The 20,935-nt window shown below is 43.0% G+C and overlaps 3 protein-coding genes across 7 annotated transcripts in view; 2 read left to right on the top strand and 1 right to left on the bottom strand.

Annotated features, from left to right (window-relative positions):
• Positions 1-2,454, top strand: part of LOC126983870 (uncharacterized) — a 130,167-nt gene extending 127,713 nt beyond the window's left edge. For all 4 annotated transcript variants that reach the window (XM_050837021.1, XM_050837022.1, XM_050837020.1 and 1 more), the window contains one exon: positions 2,343-2,454. The gene's annotated coding sequence lies outside the window, so the exon portion shown is untranslated. The remainder of the gene's footprint in view (positions 1-2,342) is intronic.
• Positions 2,455-4,824: 2,370 nt separating this feature from the next.
• The window catches only part of LOC126983871 (uncharacterized), a 39,326-nt gene continuing 23,215 nt past the window's right edge, over positions 4,825-20,935 (top strand). Inside the window, exons 1-3 of one of the 2 annotated variants that reach the window (XM_050837024.1) lie at positions 4,825-5,881; positions 19,731-20,036; positions 20,251-20,449. In XM_050837024.1, coding sequence (XP_050692981.1) covers positions 19,772-20,036; positions 20,251-20,449 — 464 coding nt within the window. In that variant the 5' untranslated portion in view covers positions 4,825-5,881; positions 19,731-19,771. Of the gene's footprint in view, positions 5,882-16,267; positions 16,621-19,730; positions 20,037-20,250; positions 20,450-20,935 lie in introns of those variants that run through there. The other variant, XM_050837023.1, reaches the window with a different exon arrangement.
• LOC126983873 (leukocyte receptor cluster member 1 homolog) lies at positions 5,985-12,448 on the bottom strand. Its single transcript, XM_050837026.1, has 3 exons — positions 12,253-12,448; positions 9,820-9,919; positions 5,985-9,497 (listed from the first exon to the last, which is right to left on the bottom strand). The coding sequence occupies exons 1-3, from the start codon at positions 12,273-12,275 to the stop codon at positions 8,367-8,369; spliced, it is 1,254 nt and encodes a 417-aa protein (XP_050692983.1). The 5' UTR covers positions 12,276-12,448; the 3' UTR covers positions 5,985-8,366.

The raw sequence follows: 20,935 nt of genomic DNA, 5'->3' as shown, positions 1-20,935 counted from the left end.
CCTATGTGAGCGCTATCCGAACAGCTGATGGCTGCCTCGTATCGGAAATGGATGGACAGAGGGTTCGCCGGTCTGAGCACTTTGAGCAGTTGTACACGGCTACCTCCGAGTGGACAGTTTCCAGTTGCTGGATTGCAGGTGGTGGATGTTGATCCACCCATCGACGAAAGCCCACCATCTCTTGACGGGGTCAGAGAGGCTGTGACAAAGCTGAGAGGTGGAAAAGCACCTGGTACCTGTAACATCAGTGCGGAGCTGTTCAAAGCTGGAAGTGAGGCCATGATCCGCGGATTGCATGCGGTCTTGACTGCCAAAAGGAAGTCTGGTACCATTCCTACTGACTGGAAGAGGGGCCTGGTCGTCCATATCTGGAAAGGGAAATGGGACCCTCAAGACTGCAACAACTACCGTGGTATTACACTGCTCAGTGTGCCAGGCAAGGTGCTTGCCCAGCTATTGCTGATGCGGATTCGCAGCCAGCTGCTGAAGTGGCAGAGACCTGAACAGTCTGTGTTGCCTAGTAAGTCAACAACTGACCGTATCCTAGCGCTTCGCTTACTGGTGGAGCACCGACGTGAGTTTCAACAGGGGATGCTTGCAGCCTATGTCAATCTCAAGAAGGCGTTTGAGTCAGTGTATCTTAAGGCATTCTGGTATCTCCTGCGGCTCCATGGGATTCCTGCAAGGACTATTGGTTTGCTGACTGGCCTATATTCTGGGACTGAGAGTGCTGTGAAGTGTGTGTGTGTGTGGGGGGGGGGGGTTGTCTCCTCTGAATGCGGGAGTGGGGCAGGGCTGTGTCCTTCCGCCATCGCTTTTCAACACTTGCATGGACTGGGAACAAAGCATGCCTATCCTGGCTATCCATTGACGAACTAATAACTTGAGATAAAAAAAAAAAAGGAGGACTGGGGGAGGGAAGAGGGAGGTAAGGGAGAAGGAAGGGGGGGACAGGGGAGTAGAGGACGGGAAGGGGAGGAGGGGAAGGGAAGGGAATGCAACTTTCCGAGGGAGGAGGGAGAGGACAGGGAAGGGGGAGGAGATAAGCTTCATGTGAGAGGAGGAAATGGGAAGGAAGGAAGGAAGGAAGGGTGGTGCGGGGAAGGGGAGGAGGGTAGGAAGGGGAGGAATTCTCGGAGACGGCGTTTATGCGAAAACGAAAGATTACTAATATAGGAAAGTTATGACGGGAAGTGAAGCATTATTCAAGCTGTCCAACATATTAAGACAAAACACATCAACTGGTAATAGCGAGACACCGACCGTGGGAACGCTCTTAGCTCTGGCGTCTCAGGCCTCAGCGAAGAAACCACGTGGAAATTTCAACGAGGAGATAATAATAATAATAATAATAATAATAATAATAATAATAATAATAATGATAAATTATTATTATTATTATTATTATTATTATTATTATTATTATTATTATTATTATTATTATTATTATTATTATTATTATTATTATAATCAAACAATGTTGATCTTGGCTACATTAAAGAGAGAGAGAGAGAGAGAGAGAGAGAGAGAGAGAGAGAGAGAGAGAGAGAGAGAGAGAGAGAGAGAGAGAGAGAGAGAGAGAGAGAGAGAATGATAAAATAGAGAAGTTACAATGAAGTTAAAAAACAGATATAGTATGTACTATGGCCTATGTTACGCATCAAAGAAAAATTTGAGCGGCGATCATGTTAGTGCTTGCTGGTACTGTTGTACACTGCCATGTACAGTCATCGTCAGAGGCAGGCATGGCGCGCCGCCTTGGGTTGAGTGACAACGGATTTACTCTGAGTTATTCATTTAGTATTTGATTTTGAACAATACCTGAAAAGTCAGAATGATTGAATCACTGATTCTGATGACTGATACCGATTGACTGATTGAGTCCGATTCACTGAAAAAAAAAAAATCTGTGAGCATGCTGCGCTGCAAATGTGTTCGATAATTTTCTAAGTACCGCAAAAAGTACCGCAGGATTTTTTAGTGCGGTCCGCGGCAGTTCGGTATTTTCAGAAAGTTTGCGGTAGTGCGGCACTTTTTTTGTGATGCGGTACTACCGCACTTCCGCACTAAGTACCGCACTTGCCCACCTCTGACTAGTACAAGTAATAGTAGTAGTACTAGTAATAGTAGTAGTAGTAGTAGTAGTAGCAGTAGTAGCAGTAGTAGTAGTAGTAGTAGTAAATTTACTAGTAATAGTAGTAGTAGTAGCAGTAGTAGTAGTAGTAGTAGTAGCAGTAGTAGTAGTAGTAGTAGTAGTAGTAGTAGTAGTAGTAGTAGTAGTAGTAGTAGTAGTAGTAGTAGTTTTATTATTGTTATATTTGTCATTATATTTCTCACTCCAGAACTTCAAAAGTTACCGCCCCATCGCCGCCAGGTTCAAGTTCTACCCAGACTCGTTCCTCGACACGTGGACCTTCTTTCAGCGTGTGGAGCAGGGGGATTACGCCCTCATAGGTATGAAACTTTACTGTCTACCTTTATTAATCTTTTAGGGTACATGAACTTGTGGTCGGGCCATTGTTTCTCAACAGTAACTTCGCGTTTAGCTTAAAAATCATTGTAACCCCCACGTGCCGTATTTGTCTGTGTAATGCACTTTTTTTTTCAAAATGAGTCACAAACTACATATATATATATTATTTATATTTCCTTCCTCTCATATTATATTATCAATCGCAAGGCACATCTGGGGCCATCTGCCATCCTTCACCCATCCCACATTGCTCTCATCTCATTTCATATCAAGTATTCAAGCATCAGTTTTGTCCATTTTTTATTTTATTTTTTTCATTTTTTTTTTTTTTCCTTTTTTTCCATGTATCTTTTTTATATTATTTTAGGGGGCTATATCTAGATTTTGGGGGAAAGTGATTAATGAAAATAACTGTAAAAGCAAACAATGATCACACAAAAATACATAAATGTATCACCAAAAAATTTTTTTACCAAATTTCATTTTCAGAGTTTTAATAAAAAGGTAAAAAAAGTTTAACATGGTGGGTAGAGAGTGGTCTGTCTCATTACTCCTCCTTGCCTTTAAGATAGCCTTAAAGATAGATAAAGTTGATACCATATGATGCCTCGGTGCTGCTCTCTGCCTCTCTGGCTCTCTCTGTCTTGCCTGCTGCCTAAGATCCAACTATTCCGAGACACAGACCAAGTGTGACATCCAGTGTTTAGCGTATTTTTTTTACCACCCCCTTCCCCGGAGGATTATCATTCATACCCAACGACGAGGAGGGGAGAAGAGAGAGGGAGGTGCTGCGCCGAGAACTCGAACCCGGTACCAAGTATTCGTAGCTAAGCTTGCTGACCACCACACCACAGAGGCACATCCATTACACTCCTCTTTCAACAGGCCCTGAGTTCATAAATTTCACAGCTCATCTACCAACATCCCTGAGGACTTAAAATTCATCCTGTACTAAACCATGTGTCTGACGTCTCCCACAGACACGTATTCCTCTGGCGTGGGTCGTGCTGCCAACTTTGAGTCTCGCGGGAAACCATGTAAGTTTTATGTGGCTCGGGAGCTCATGAACACGGACCTGGACCTAATGCTTCACCCACACAACTCAGTGTACAGGAACCACCTCGACCAGGCGTAAGAGTTCGTGATTCTCAGTGTGGTTAAGAGATGCTAAGAAATATAGAAGTAAATATATAAAGTGATTTTTTTTAATAAACAGAGATAAATTAGTTAATAAACATATATATTATTAAAAAGCAAAGTAATCAATATTTCAGTTCACCTCCATTGAGCTAGGAAAAACTGCAAAAGGAATAGATGAAATATATACGTTAATGGGAATAATGATGAGAGGGAATGAGATGTAGAGGCAAAGAAGTGTAGAAGGAAAATATTGTAAATGTCACTTAAAATAAAACAAGTTGCTGGAAAGCTCTTATAAAGGCATTGGAGTACATGCATGCATAAATAATAGGCAGAATTTGCTTCATGTATTGTTGTTGTTGTTCCTTTTGCCTTTTTTTTCGTTGTCAGTCTGCCAATTGTGTATTTACATCCATTTTCCTTGTACATTCAGTTTCAAAAAGAAAATGTAGAAGAAAAGTTCATAAAATGTCATTCCATTTAAACACGTAGGTACAATCTGACTTCTGATCATACAATTTGATAGCTATTTCTAAAAGTCATGCCCTTTACCCACAATCAGTTATGTACTACAGGCTGCGTCAGCTTCGCTCGTTTGGCCTCATTGACAAGATGAAGTCCGATTACTTCACCTCCCCTTGCACAAGGGAATCAGACCGGCGTGACCCTCTCTCCCTCTCCCTCATACAGGTATACACTCATACACTTATAATGCTAAGAAACTGTACACTGATCGGACTGAATATCAGGAATATTATAAGGTATGAGCTATAAAAGAGGTCACCTGTTATTTGATGAACATCTTGAAAACCTTGTTTTCTTCTTCTGCTTGCGCTAGTTCAACTCACATCAATTTAGCTTCCTCTTCCCCTTTACTGTTATATATATCTAAATACAAATTCATTCTAACAGCATACCAGCTTTTTCTTGGTTTCAAAGATTTGCTGTAATTGGTGCAATTTACTTCAGACACACTACCTCACCATTTTCTACATGGTATAACACTTTCCCACAGATGCAAAGTGCGTTCTATGTCTTGACAGTGGGTGTGGGGCTCTCGGTGCTCTGCCTCACAGGGGAGGTTCTGTCTGCCTATCAAAGCTGTTCAACATGCCGCGGTGGTACAACATAGGCTGTCCACGAACTCTCAGGCACACAGGACAGGACATGCTGGATTAATAATTCTCATTGATAACCTGTGTTTATTTTCTTGGTGATAATAAAAACAATGGTGTAGCAATTCGTCTTTAAAGTTTCAGCTGCCTATGGTAGTGCTCAAGTACCTGTGGTAGAAATACTCACCTTCTTCCTTATATCGTGACCTGTTGCCCCACGATGGTAGTAACAGTGATCTGCAGACATGCTTGTCCCGAGAGGATTGGTTGTTCTATTCTAAGGGTTGAAGTATTTCTGCAGCAAGCACCTTGTTATTATGTGCATCTTGGCAAGAATTGTATTACGTGTGTAGAAATACATATCATTTTAAGTAAACTATTTAGTGACGCTGCATATCATAATGGTAGAACTATGATCCTTGACATTTATCTCAGTGCTCTTACAGCCATTTTCTAATTCAAACAGATAGCTACACAACAAGAATACAAATTGCAGTCATTTTTTTTCTTTTTTGGCTTGTTTAGCAGGATATCTGATGCGCAGCAGTAGCATGTATGGTTCTGTCAAGCCCTAGTAACTAGTTCATAATGTAGTCCTAGAAAAAATATAGTATAGGTGCTTCCCTATCAACGAACGTTGTAGTTATGAACTTTTAGAGGTGCCAACACACGTCTGTAAATACAAATTCTGAACATAGAACTTTTCAGAAATTCACCCACTGCTCAAGAGCTGCCTGGCCATTATTTTGTTGATTTTTTCTTTCTTTTTTTTTTACGTTTACCTCATGACATCGGCTGCATTTCTTGAGGAGGCTCGTTGGCCGGCCCCAGACGTGAAATAATCAAGGTAATTTTCCTATACAATGATAATAGAATTATAGATGTTTTTTGTGTATGCACCAAATGCTATTCGATTCATATTTGTTCGAAACATGCCTCACCTGACTGGCCTTGGGCGGTTTCATGTTCGGCGGCACCGACGAGGTTTATACGGCACAGTAACTGTTGTGTTGTTTACAAGCCACCCCCCAACCTCTACGTCTTTACAGGGTATTGGACGGTAGCCCACCACACACGCACTCGTTCCACAATTTCCTAGAGGCCAGCATCTCACTTTGCATCCTAATCAAGAATAGATGAAAGGCAGGCAGTGGTAAGTTGATGTACTTTGTGTTTTTCTGTCGGGAAGGACAGATATTAGCATGCAGTGTGGGACTGCGTTGGCGAAGGTTATGTGTTGAAGTGATGGATGGTGCTTTTAAGTTTTAAATAGTTGTATTTACCAATTTATGATATACAGGAAGTGAGCTACGCTCGTGGGGTACATTTCTGAGCCTTAACTGGTCAAACCTCTGGTGACGACCCAAAAAGGTGTCGTGATAGATCATCCAACTTTATTAACTTTGCATCATTCATGGTCTTTACTATCCATTCTCTGAAACACCATTTTCCTCTATACCTCACCTCCTCTTCGTAGCCAAAACGCAGGGTTCATCGCTATTAACGGCAATCTCTATTCTATTCCCTCCTACCTTCTATCATAAATTTCAGTTCAAAGTTAGATGTTTCATCTATGTATGCACACACAAGTGATCAAAAACACCTGGAGGGGCATTTATTATATACACTCTGCCCACCAGGCGTGGCGACGACCGTGTTTGATAGCCGACGTGCCATGGGCATTACGCAGGTCTGTTGCCCGTCTGCCCGCGGTAAACAGGTAGCCTACCACAGGCTGACCTGCTGCAGTCGCCGGTCGGAGGAATCAAATAGCGTGTATAGTCGCCGGTTTCCAGGCGGTAAGCTGCCGGTCTGTATGAGGTACACAGGCGGAAAACCCCAGGTGCGTCGCCGCCCGCCGGTCCCGGGAATATTGCCGATCTTGCCGGCGGTCAGGCCACGATTGGCAGACCGGGGGTGATCGGGGAAGACCGGGACCGTGACCGGGAATGTGTGCGAGCCCTTTCGGTCAGCCTCTTAGGAAGGGGTTAACTGTATGCAAGCGTACTTCCAGGAAGAAGGGAAGTTAGATATAAGCAGTTAGATAAGTATGAGCAGAGATGAAAGAATCTGACCAGGCAGGGTGTCAGTTTGGAAGCATAGTTTTTAAGGACAATAGAAGGCACTCCACTCCATTGATTCAGGGCAAAGAAAACATCATTCTTAAAAATTTTAACATGTATATTGTATCAGAAGGGAGGGGGTGAATAGAAGGAACACGCCGCAAACCGTTCAGGCTGAAATTTTCAAATAAAGTTGAGCAAAACTTCAGCTTTAGGGACATATGTGACCACTGTATTGCCATCAGAATTAAGGAGGGGTGGGAAGTGTTAGAAGGAAAAATTGTCGGATATTTTTTGCTCTATGCCAGAAGTCTAGAAGAATTAGAGTAAAAGAGGTTTTCACATATTCTATTAATGGAGTTTTCTCGAGTTGGAGAATAGATTTGGTAAGACTCCAGGCAGAAATAGAAAGATCATGATAACAAGGAGTTTGAAGGCTCCAGTACCTTTTGTGACCTGCCTCCCTATCTTTGACAGCACAAGAACAAGCATAGTGGAACCAAGGCATGAGGAGTAGAGAAAATGTGTGAAATATGTGCCTTCATCCTCAGGACAATAACCTCCCTGATGTGCTGGGAACACAACAAGGAGTCTGACCTGGAAGCAGTAATCATTCCATGGGAAATCATAGACGTACAACTTCATGTTATCCCACTGATTTGAAACATGATGCCAGAAGCACTGCCACTTTAATGGGTCCAGAGGTTGACAGGACAGGAGTGATAGGATATAATTTGGATATAAGGTTGGGATCAGAAGACCCCAAAGGATAGAATAGTTTAACAGAATATGCTGAAGGATTAGAAGTTTAGAAGAGGGACACATGTATGTTGCTGAACTAACTGATCTTAACCCCTTGACTGTGGATTTCCTACAAGAAGACATCACTAAGCAACAGGAATGGAACAAAAAGTGACTCCTACAATTCATTGAAGAAACATATAGTCATGCACCTTGGGAGAGGATATCCAGCATACCAATACCACATGGGAAACATTCCACCATCCACCACAGAGGCAGAGAAAGACCTGGGACTCTACGTATGTCACAAGGCTAACACAGTGAAAGCCGAATCCATGCCAATCGCAGCAGATGGGTTAATCATGAAGGACAGCAAAGTTGAAGCCTTGTTCACCAGGCTGATCAGTGAAAGAGGATGAAAAGAATTAAGTGTTTGCTTACCCACTTAATTTCAGAGTTATCTAATATCTATTTTAAGGTTGTTAAAAATATACTGTGGAGTATCATTAGGGTATGGCTGTACTGTGGGAACCTATTTTACACTGCTGTGTACATTGCTCAGTACTGACAAGAGAAATGTTTAATTGAAGAACATTCGAGTTACAAACAAAGTAGTGGATATCTGGTATGTTTCTCACTATTTGATGGTAGATATATGAAGGCAAAAGTTTCCTTTAAAAATTCTTTTATGAATATTAGTTTCAAAATTAAAATTTTAACTTTAATCAAAAATTTTAATCATTAACAATATCCTCCAAAACATTGTTGTATTAATATTATAAGAGCTGGTCAGTACAAATCTTCACACCACACACTCAACCACTGATGCTCAGCTTACTGAACCCAATACTTGACACCAGCTTCCAAAGTCCGTTGCTCCTGATTCTGGCGTGCTATATGAGGGTTGAACTGGCTGTTGTATTTCTGCTGGATGGCCGGCTGTTTTGGGGGTTCATCACTCTCGTCTGGCTTCTTTCCTGCTAGAAGTCTGTTTGCTCTCCTCCTTTCCTCAGCCTCCCGCTTCAGTCGCTCAGCTCGTAAAATCTCCAATTTCTTTTTCTTTTCCTGAAGGACATCTTCATCTTCACTGCTTTCATATGAGCTGCTATGGGAGGTGTTACTACTGCTGCTGCCACAGCTGTTACTATTACGATGTCTTTTCCTTCTCTCATGCTTATTGGACTTATTTTTATAATCATCTGTTTTCCTCCTCTTTCTTGATCTATTAACTTCATCACTGCTGTCATAATGTTTTCTTTTATGTCTATATCTATCTATCTTTTCTCTACTGTCCTCTTCATCATCATTGCATTTTTCTCTCTTCTTTTTCTTAGACTTCTTGGTTTTCTTCTTCTTAGTGTCTTTGTGCCTGTGTTTTCTTTTTTTGTCGCCAGCACTTTTACTTGCTTCCATCAGACTTTTTCTTTCTGTGCTCTGCTTCGGCATCATCAGAGCATCATCTGCAGCTTTTGGCTTTAAGAGTCCAGGAATTCTCTTGATAGGTTTGATTCCCCCATATTTGATGATGTCATGGATAGGATCCAACTTATCTTTACTCTTCAGCCCAACCTCCTTAAGTCCCTCTCCTTCTTCTCCATCATCCCCTATGTGTGTTGTCCTCCCAGCATCTTCCTCATACCAAGCCTTCTTCCCCTGAGCCTCCATGGAGTCCTGACCTAGATATGTCAAGTAGCCAATCTTCTTCTCATATTTTTCCTGTTCCTCTTTCTTCTCTTTTTCATACTCCTTATTTTTCCCATCTGTGTGCTTCCCCTCCTCCAGGTCTTTGAAGAAGTTGATGTTTCCTGCTGCTGTGTAGATGTCAGCAATCTGTGTGGTGGAGGTGGTGCCACTGCTAGCAGGTGCTGATGTGGCTGGTGCCACCTCTGGCTCAGCTTTACCATAACCACCATCATAATTTTGGCGTGCTTTGGTCCGCAGCAGGAAAGTGCGAGCCTCTTGCTCCTGGAAGGCAATAGAAGGTATTAAAACCCACAACAAAATAGTCTTTTAAGATAATGCCAAATTAATGAAGGAAATTTTTGGTTTTCATATTATGCTTTTAATAATAGCTTGCTAATGCAAGTTTGATACCTCCTTTCTTATTAAAAATTTACATTACCTAATATTGTCGGTTGTGATTATCAAATGAGTCCCTGCTTCTTGAGGTGATTAGTATGTTGAGTTATGGCAACTATTATTATACTTTTAGATTGGCAGACAGAAAACACAACATTGACAACAGGCCAAAACATGCATCACTAGGGGGTTACACAAACAATCTCACCGCAAGTTTGGCTCTCTGAACCCTCTGTTTCTCCTCCTCGGCTGCCTGTGCCTCATCCCGCCGCACTCGGGCAATGTTTTCTTTGGTGCGGACGTGCCATCTGTGGGGAGAGGTGAATGATGTGATGTATGTGTGTACTATGCAAAGTTTACCTCTTAGTAAGAGCTAATTCTACAATTCAAATTCTTACTCGAGACAATATTTCCTTCTCTAGGTAAGGTGCCGCACACACACACACACACACACACACACACACACACACTGTTTCAGAGAACATGTCACCGGACAAACACATCAACAGGATAATGGGACAAACTCTGACGGCATTTGTGTACTTAGATGAGGAGATGACGAAGAAAATAATAGTCACAATGATAAGGCTAAGGTTGGGGTATGCAGCAGTGGTCTGGTATCCTCAAGAAAAGAAGAACATAAAGAAACTGGAAAGAGTGCAGAGTGGCAACTACGTAGGATGGTACCGGAACTTCAGGATCAGACTTATGAGGAGAGACTCAATAGCATGGGGCTCACAACCCCGGAGAGAAGAAGAGAAAGAGGAGATCTGATACCGGTGAACAGGGTGGCGAAAGGAGTGGAGCATTTGGACAGAGAGGACCTGTGTGTGTGGAACAAGAGAGAAACAAGAGGACATGGAAAGAAGTTGAGGGTGACCACGTGTAGGAGAGATGTGAAAAAGTTTAGCTTCCCAAATAGAAGCATTGAGCTATGGAATAGACTGGAGGAGGTGGTCTGTGCAAGAAACATTCATGATTTTAAGGAAAAGTTGGATAAGAGTGGATATGGAGATGGGACAGCGCAAGCATAGCTCTTTTACCCTAGATACCCTAGATCTAGGGAAACTCCTTACATTTAGGGATTTTCTCTTCCCACCACCACTAAAATAAGTATTTGTGATGAATTTAGTGTTCCCTATATGGAAATCATGCATTTCCACTGGACCCCAAACTTGTTTTGGGAGAGAAGCATATTGAACCAACCAAAGCGATATTCACCTCACCAGTCTGGCGTGGCGCCGATGGCCAGCTTCGTACACATAAACCGCCTACACCACACCTACGCCCTCTCGCTAGCACCAGTTCGGGCAGCTTGTCACTTCATCGCATGGTTTCTGACCTGCTAGTAGAGTCTATGGCACCAAACACGGTATATCTTCATTGTTTATCACAGACACAAGCAAAACCACTGACTACCAGTGATTTGTCCAGCGCCGTGCCTTAGAGACTACTGCGTGTTCTGCCGCAAGTGCAGGCTCCCAAACCTCCTGCCCGAGCTGTTCTAACACGTGAATCCTGACTAACCTGCTTTGGAACCAACCACAACAACCAAACATTATAACACTCCACGTATGTACCTACACAGAACATCGCTATTGTCTGAATACAACTTAGATGTGTCCACAGCCAAAAAGATTATTGGGTACTTGAGGATAATACAGACCAACTAACAAACATTAGAGAATAATTAATAACCTGAATTCGAATGGAAAAATTTTGAACTCAAGTAACCTGCGTTGAAACCTGTTTCACGTGTTCGCGATACAAATAAATGAATACATAATCGCACATGATATGGTCGCAAGATTCTTATGATGAAAATTACTTACCATTTAGATGCTTCATAAATACCTTAATAGTGGCTTTCAAGACAAGGTAGGCAAATCATGTTTAACAAACAGAGTTCACCCTTTAAACCTAGATGCCTTCCTGGTTGGTATTCTTTACTGAATTGCAGTTTTGTCTTTGTTTTGAAAGACTTGGTGTGTCTCATGGTGTCCTTTTCTTGGAAATTAAGCCGACATGCGAAACTTATATCTGGCTGGCTCCTCTGGGGTGACTGATGTATGTGTCATCAGCTCTACTGCCTCCAAGGCCATCGCAGATGCTAGTTTGCCTCAAGATGCCATATAAATTTTCTTTTAGGCAATTTTCTAAGCTAAAATATGGTGATGTATGCACCTGTGTATGAATATAGCTTTTTTTTTATTATTTTTACTTGCCAGCCTATAGCGCCGGTAGACTTTCTTGAGGGGCCTTGATGGTAGTCAGCCCCAGCCCGTCATGGCGCAGGCAAGTGTTATATAGTGACGTAAGTGATGAGCAGAAGAGGGCGGGAGGGGGGGAGAATTCAGCCATACTCGGTCATTTTTTTCTTATTTCTTCATAATATTTTGTCACAAGCTAGCCGAGGCGTGTACGAAGACGTGTGAACATTTTCAATTTTCCGATTTTTTTTTATTTATTTATTTATTTATTTTTTATATATATTAATGGAGGACGCTTACCCTAAGTCCTAACACTGGGTGGAGTGGCACGGCTGGGCATCACAGCTATCACTTATTCCATCACCACCCTTGACTGTTAATGTGACCAAAATGGCATGAAGGCACACTGAAAGAGCAGGTACTTGACTTACCTTTTCTTGGGCAATATATTCATTATGTCGTGTCGTGTGTTATGATTTCAGTCAGACACGCGAGTTGCTATTTTCTTCTTCTTGGGTGTTTTATGGGGCTAGTTAGGCTGTGGGACCACAGCCTCCAGAGCCTCTTCGCCCTGTCTCCCAGGCCAGCTGATCGTGTAAACAATGAGGGGATACGACCCAAAGATTCTAGAGTATAGCGAGTGAATGAGTGTGTCGGGAGGTGAGTCAATCAGTGAATGAATTAATGAGTGTGGGGGTGAGTCAGTGAGTGTGGGGGTGAGTCAGTGATAGTGAGTGAACAAATGAGTGAGTGTGTGGGGGTGAGAGCGAGTGTGGGGGAGTAGTATACGTACGTGAGTCAGTGATCGAGAATGAATGAATGAGTGAGTGTGTAGGGGTGAGAGTGAGTGTGGAGGGTGCGTCAGTGAGTGAGTGAATAAAGTGAGTGTGGGGGGGGTAGACGTGAGTGTACGTGAGGGGGTCGAGTGTGGGAATGAGTGTGGGGGGGGGTGAAAGTGAGTGTGGGCGGTGAGTCAGTGACGTGTGAGTGAATGAATTAATGATTGTGTGGGGGGTGAGAGTGAGTACGTGAGGGAGAGTGAGTCAGTGATCGAGTGAGGGAATGCATGAATGAGTGTGCACATGTGGGGGGTGATAGTGCATGAGTGTGGGGGGGCTGCATGCTTCAGTGAGTGAGTGAATTAATTAATGAGTGAGTACTGTGTATCTGTGGGGGATGAGTGAGTGTGTGTGGGGATGAGTTAAAGTGTGTGGGGGGTGAGTGCACGTGAGTGTGGGGGTCTCAGAGTGTGTGAATGAATGAGTGTGTGGGTGTGAGTCAGTGGGGGCCCGGAGTAAATGAATGCTTGTGAGTGTGTTGGGGGGTGAGTGAATTATAGCTAGTGAGTGTGTGGGGGTGAGTGAGTGAGAGTGGAAGGATGAGCGAGTGTGTGGGGGTGAGTCAGTGAATGAGTGAATGAATGAGTGCGGGAAGGGTGAGTGAGTGAGTGTGTAGGGTGACTGATCGAGTCAGTGAGTGAGTACTATATAGTGAATGAATGAGTGCATATGTGTAGGGGGTGAGAAGATGAGTGTGTGGGGGAGGTCGAGTGAGTCAACGAGTATACCGAGTAAATGCATGAATGAGTATGTAGGGGTGAGAGTGAGTGAGTGTGTGTGAAGGGTGAGTGAGTGAGTGTGTGTGGGGGGCGAGTCAGTGAGTGAGTGAATGAATGAGTGTGGAGGCGAGTGAGTGTAGCTATAGGGCGAGCCAGTGAGGGAGGGAGTGTGTGTGGGGGGGGGGGGGGTGACTGAGTGTGGGTGATCGAGTCTGCAGTGAGTGAATGAATTAGATAATGAGTAATAATAGCTTGTACGTGGGGGGTGAGTGCCCGTGAGTGTGTGCATGTGTGGCCCGCGGGGGTGGGTGAGTCGATCAGTGAGTGAATTATCGAATGAATGAGTAAGTGCAATACGTCACGTACTCATTCATGCTTCGTGTTATGATGTGGCTCCTTGAACACTGTCATATACTTTAACTTTATAAGAGGATGACGTGATAGTAGTAGAGACCCTAGATAGAGAGAGTACCGACAACCTATGATTTGGACGCCATTATTGGCCCTGTTATTCGCCGCGCTTTTCAAACACGTGCAAACGCTCTCTCTTGTATTTCTGTTTTACAGCCATACGGGTCTCCCACTGAAACTGAGCACACTTGTGTCAGACCTGCACACCTTCCTCAGACCTGCACACCTTCCCCTAACAGCCATGAGGGAGCCAGCAGCCAGTGAGGTCTGGTTGATCAAATAAGAGAGTTTATACGTAGCCTGTGATATAGGCGCGTGTCAAGGCGCGGGCGGGCTGCGGGGCGCGGTAGCTCTCGGAGGGTGCTGAGAGACTTCAAATATATCTGGGTGCTTCTCTTTGAGTGCTGCTGCTGTGATGGTTGGATTTAACAATACTTATCGCTGCAAAACATTACCGGAAGCAGTTGCTGGGGAAGTCTTTCTCTTACCTACAAATTCATTCCTCGCGGTACCCTTGCCTGCAGGGAGGCATCGAGCTGCCTCCTGAAAGTCATAAACTCCGCTTTGATATACTTGTCACAGGCCACGTGGCTAACACACAACCCTAGCTCCATCCACGCAATGGCACTTTTCTTCCTTTCCGTTACCTGCTTGCAGAAAACTTTAGCAGATGGAGAGAAAATCAGTGCAAAGTAATGATGTGGGGTGGAGGGGACACTGATTCCATTATCGCCGTGCTGCTCTCTTTCTTGTGTTAACACACACACACTAGGATGCAGTTAATGCAATAAATGTTGTGTGCGACTCCAAGGTATTGTGAAGATAATTCATCAGTCATTATAGTTTAATAACATTGAATTCAGTTTAATTGAAATACTTATTGTTAATTTGAAAAAGTGATACAGTAAAGTACTAAAGCCATATAAACATGTTCATTTTGTCTGAGGGTCAAAATAGGTTTAAAGAATATTGTAGGAAAACGTCTTCAGCATATCATAATGACATTGGTACCCATGAGAGTGAAGACTGTGCAACCTTATATATTAGGCTATTCAATAAAGATGGACTTATAACCCTACCTAGAGGAGTTTATAGATGAAGACCCATCACATGAGCAAATAGTAATCTATCACCGCTAAAATAGTAGTATTTCCCGCATCTTAAAATCTCAGAAACGAGTAATAATAATGGGAACGGTTACCATTGCTTAGCAAATACAATTAAAAAAATAATAATGTATTAACTTTTAGAGTAAGTTCGGTGTGATTCTAGAGTTTTACCTAGACAGGTGTGGCACACCAAAAGCTACCGACTGTTCTTCTAAAATCTTGTAACACGTCCAGCCTATGAGAATGTGGCCTTGATGAGACTGAAGTATTCATTGTTAGTCAGTTATAACAGCCAGAGCCCTGTGAGGGAGATCACATTCAATAATTTTGGCCATAAGGGCGGTGCTCCTTATAACAGGGCCGCCTATGTCGGTACTCTCTCTATCAATGGACTCTACTAAAAAAAATATCATCACTTCACCGAGCTAACGATATAACAACACGTACACACAGGGTCATTACTGCTGTGTTAATCGATGGTGCATGATAGTCGTATGCAATGACACGCAATCCTTTTTTTTTTTTCTTTTTTTTTTTTTCTTTTTTTTGCATTTCGTTGGGGATATACCTCAAGGGAGAAAGGAGGCACGTGGTTATGCCGCGCAACCACCCAGACGGCGGGTATCCTTTATACATCCATATTTTGCTTCCTCCCTATAAGTGAATAAATATACCCATGTCTGAGAATCATTTTTAGGCTGTATATCCATTTCAAATACACTTGGATGCGAGAACAAGCAAATTAAGGGACATTATGAATTGGAGAGAGGAGACAGGTAGACAATGTATGCAGAGGTTGGGTTGTTAGCATCAGTTAGCATTATGTTAGTGGGCGTGTATAATCAATAATGTGAGAGGGGGAATCCTTCCTCCTTCCGCCTGCCAGGTGAGTCATCGGGTTCCCAGGAGAGCAGTTAACGTTAGGGCCGCCGACACCTGCAGGACGCGGGGCTGCCGTCCGTCATGAGGATCTCTTTACCGTTACTATAGCTCTGAGGCGTGACACAGCAGCCGCTACTGATGATTGAGACAACGGAGTGTATAATAGCTCCCTGCCTGATTAAAACGAGAGAGGCTATTGTTATATTATGTTTGTGGGAAAAATCGAGAGATGTTGTACGGTGCGTGAGTTGGGCTTTGTACTCCTACACGGCCCATACAGTGCTCATACACCGCCCGCCTGCCTGCCTCACGATCAAGGGGCTTAACGAGGGCTGGTCAGGTGAGAGGGAGGAGCTGCCAGACGTTAACATCCATTCACTGGAAAACGATTTCCTCTGATGCTACCCTCGACCCCCTCACACGTATACGCTCCCTCACTGTCTAAACTCTGTTTTATTGGGCTGAATTAAACGCACTGATTCCCTAGCAATGTTCAGCAGGAAATATATCAGTAGTAAGCTGCCGTCGCAGTAAAGATACGAATAAAAAAAGTCTACTGTCATGGGAATTGCGTACGACAAAGTTTCCTGAACCCTCGGCAGCGCCAGAGGACATGTGGTTGTTGTGAGCGGCAGGGAGGAGGCGGCAGCGTTTAAAAGTATCAGTAGTTTTGACCTCAAGCATCCGACGGTGAGGTGGCTATAAGAGCACGATGGCCTGACCCTGAGAGTACCGCATAAGTGTTATTTGAGTTCGAGTTCGGCCGCAGGAGGCGAGTTACTGAAGGGAAATGTGTCGTGAGTGGAGCCTCCAAGCCCTGTGGTCTGCTGCTGTCGTGGGTAAGTGATGTTGGGATGAAAGGCCGCGAGGAATGTGTTTCTTGAGGGAAAGTAAACACTGATTTTGTTAATTGAAGTGAAATGGTAATGATTGAATGCTGTTACGTAATGTCGTGTTTACAATGTATTGGTGACGTTTGATGCACATGTAATTAATGAGCAAGTGTAAATCAATGATTATTATTTCTATTTTGTTTGGTCATAATAACACGAAGGGATTTCATGAAGCAGTTTACATGAAATGATAATGATTGAGCTTTGTAACAGCAATTTATGTATATACGAGTTTAAATTACTATGAATACCTATGACTTTTGAAGCGGCGATACATTAATGTTTGATATAATGAGCAAGTGTTATGATTACTATTTATATTCGTTATGGTCATGACAATGGAAGAAGAGAGAAGGGGGGGGGATGAAGAGAAGGGGACAAGGGGTTTATATATATGTAGGTTGCTTGTGAGGATGACGAGAATGGAAGATGCGTGTGGGTTTAATGATGGTGTGAAGAAGTGGATGTGGTTTGGTTGAGATGATGACGAGGCGAAGAAGGGATATCGATGGGGTAAAGAAATAATGGGGACATAAGTGGGGGAAACTTTAATGGTGGTAGAAGAGAGAGAGAGGGGGGGGGGAGTCCCAAAGGAATTATTAGAGAGGCATTTAAATTGTCTTATAGTTCGTTTCACTTTCTCTTCCTCCTCCTCGGCGTCCTCTTTTTTAACATGTCACATTATTTCTGTACTTATAATCACCATTCATGTATATAGCAACGGAAGCTTGCATGTCCGTTCACACACACACACACACACACCGGAACAGAATAGAAAGTGGGCAACTCTGCAGTTCCGTCATATACTTCGATCCTTTCTCTCTCTCTCTCTCTCTCTCTCTCTCTCTCTCTCTCTCTCTCTCAGTGATGGGGTGTCGGTGGTGTCCTCCCTCTCCTATTTGACCATTGCCATGACCTCACTTAAAACTTCAAAAGATTCCCGTTGGGTCAGGTCAAGACAGGTCAGGTCACGGTTTGGGAAACTGTAAACAAGGAGAGAGAGAGAGAGAGAGAGAGAGAGAGAGAGAGAGAGAGACGGGGGGGTATATGACTGAACTTCACAGAGCTGCTCACTCTATATTCTGTAACGGTGGTCCATATTCATACAGTGTGTGTGTGTGTGTTGTACACACACACACACAAGGGTAGAAAATACATTGACAAGATTGAAGCCCCTGGTTTAAACCCCTGGTTTAAACCAAAAAAAAAAACAATCAATAAAACCTGTGAATCTTTTTTAGTTTCATCATGCAGGTATTGTGGTTTTAATTATATGTGGTTTTATTATTTTTTATTATGCAGTCATTTTACTAATACCAGGAAGAAAACGTCAGTTGGTAAACTCAAATCTCCAGTCAAATGCTGTAACTCAAGAGTAACTGAAAACATAATTTTGATATATATATATATATATATATATATATATATATATATATATATATATATATATATATATATATATATATATATATATACGGACAAAAGTACTCCACGTAAGATATTTATGTCTGTGCTTGTGAATCCTGCAGTAATATTCTTTAGTTTCCCCTCGGACTAACTTTTCATCGTGAACTTAACTATTCTTTACTGTCACGTTCTCTGATTATAAAATATTGGTCTGCATTCGTTTTCTTCTTATTCATTTTCAGGCGTTGATTCTCTCTCTCTAACGTTCCAAAGCCATTGTTTTCTCTAGGTTAGGATAGGTAAGTTTCCATAATACTAAATAATACTAATATAAATTCAACCTTGATTATTTTCTATAGTTCCCCCTCGGACTAACTTTTAATCGTGAACTCAACTATTTTCTGCAGAGCAGAGGCGAATCGGTTGATTTCACTCCCATTTTAATAATATAACATATTTCCAACACTCTTAAGGTGTTCTGTAAGCACCTATAACATAACTGTTGGGCGCAGTTTGGTGCTGGAGTGGCCATAGCTGATAAAAAAAAACAGTGGACACAACACTGGTACTGTCGTCTGCTGCACTCCGCTTCAGCCTGATGACGTCACGAGCTAATGGTGGCTTCTCCCCGTGAGATGAGAAGAATTTGAGATATATCTCCAATATCCAGTCAACTAACGATTTATATGACGTAATATGTGCACTACGTTATCATTGGTACGTGGCACAATGCATTTCAAGGCTCTTCCCAAAACCGGAAACATGTCCATTGATGACGGAACATAAAAATCATGAATGCATAGATGGGTTTGGCCATCCATCTGGCGTGGTGATAGGCCCCGGGCTGACGAAATCCCCCCTGGATTTGACCTCCAAGGAAGCAGTAGGAAAGGACGAGGAGTTCACGGTAGTCTTCTCGGGGATGTGTGCCTTGGGAAAGCGTCTGCTGCAGGTATTCCTTCATGGAAGACACTTGATTTGCCCAGTTGTCAGTTGTTGGGTGATCATTTTCATCATTGATGGACAAGAATGACCCTTGGTTGATTAAGGCCCATGCCTCTGAAATCTTTTGAAGAGGAGAATGTCAGGGGAAGAGGATGGACCTATATATCGCACAAAGACATCCTTGAGCAAGACTTCCAAGATATGGTGACGGCAAGCCAACCATAGCCTAATTCCTGCTCAATACGAATGCAAGCACCTAGGATCAGAAATGCCAAAAGCCTGGACTTCCTTGAATTTCCATGTTTTCATTTGTTCAGAAATACCAAAAGCCTGGACTTCCTTGAATTTCCTCGTTTTCATGTTTCCAATGTTTAGTATGTAACCTATGTGGCATTAGATGTCCCTGAACTCCACCTGTCTAGTGTCCCCCCCAGGTGGCCCCCATTGATAGATACCTAGCTACGCTACTGTGGAGGGGTTATACGTAGTAGAGCAATTTACGTGCGGTTCGCATTTTCAGAGGTCTGACGGGTAAAGCTTCGAAATGTAAAAGTATCAAAATGCGTTTTTTTCTTAAGCTGCTTCCTTTGCTGTAAAATAAAAATATGTACTTGTCTGACACAGATTTAGTAAAAAGTATTAGTAGCAATAGTAGTAGTAGTAGTGTAGTACCCTGTTGATATCAGTTCCTTATGTCCATACAGCTGGGATATGTTTTGCCAGCCAAACTACCACCTCAACCAACATGACTACCAGTACTTCCACCACCACAACTATCACCCCCACCAAGGCGCCATTTCCCATAGTGCTTCGCGGGGACTGGTTCTCGTGGGAGAAAGGCCGGGAAAAAAACACCCGCATCAATGAGCGCTGGATAGAGGGTTTTGGGGAGCCGTTGCGAGCCACTGTGCTGCGCAGGGACAAATTTCAGTACATCTTCGCGAATCGTCACTGCTTCGTCTGTGTACGCTTCCTAATACGGTCGTGGAATGTGGTGGAAAAACTAGAAGGTTCGTTTTTCTTTTTTAATGGCCGTGATATTAGTTAAGGTACTGGTTTCTAGGTGTTCACAGTAATCAGCCTATGTCTGTAACTTTATACTTTTCCGTTGCTGTCATTATATCTTATTGGTGTAAATGGTATAATTGGGAGATAAATTGAATTCCCCCCCCCCTTCCTCTCTCTCTCTCTCTCTCTCTCTCTCTCTCTCTCTCTCTCTCTCAGGACCGTGTGTGAGCGGGGAGAGCAAAGTGAAGGCTGAGGCTGAGGTAAGGGCAGCAGCAGCAGAGGCGGCGTCCTCCTGTGCGTGGCTGGAGGGTCGGCGAGCGTCCGGCGTGGTGATGGTGCGACACGACGCAACGCCCACCAACTGTCGACCAGCCATCCACGGCCTCTATCATTTCGCATGGCAGAACAAATTTAGGTGAGTTACCATCACATTACTGCTAAGGAGACTTACCCTTAACTACCACGAATACTAACAACACCAATTTTTTTTTTTTTTCATGGCATGTCTTCAAACTTTCACCTCATTACTGACTGTACATAGGCACAGTACTCGTCCAAAAGGCGGAATTTGGGGAACAATTGGGGGAAGTTTTAGTTCGCTGTGATTTCTGAATAGCCTGAGAGCCTTGGGTTATATGTTGTGCATATTACGGTATTATTTTTTTATGGTATCCTCATTATCATCCCGAGTTTCACATGAATCGTGCAATGCTTTTTTTCTATTTTTTTATCCTCTCTCCGAGACTAACCTTTATCTTACAATCGTGATATGAATTGCCCACCTCTATCCTTTCCTCATCTTGTTTCCTCTCTTTAATGTGATATGACTATTCAGCTTAATCAACTTGCTCAACTTATATTCTCCCTAACATCTTTTCAAAACCCCTTATGGGATTGGACA

Source organism: Eriocheir sinensis, chromosome 55 (genome assembly GCF_024679095.1).
Source record: "Eriocheir sinensis breed Jianghai 21 chromosome 55, ASM2467909v1, whole genome shotgun sequence".
NCBI lineage: Eukaryota > Metazoa > Arthropoda > Malacostraca > Decapoda > Varunidae > Eriocheir > Eriocheir sinensis.
The sequence above is the reverse complement of the archived record's forward strand: the minus strand, read 5'-3'. Positions and strand labels throughout refer to the sequence as shown.

Coding starts and splice junctions, on each gene's coding strand:
- LOC126983873 (XM_050837026.1), bottom strand. CDS start 12,275: ATGAATATATTGCCCAAGAAAAG. Junction 9,920..12,252: donor AATATATTGCCCAAGAAAAG/GTAAGTCAAGTA, acceptor CTCTCCCCACAG/ATGGCACGTCCGCACCAAAG. Junction 9,498..9,819: donor TTCAGAGAGCCAAACTTGCG/GTGAGATTGTTT, acceptor ATTGCCTTCCAG/GAGCAAGAGGCTCGCACTTT.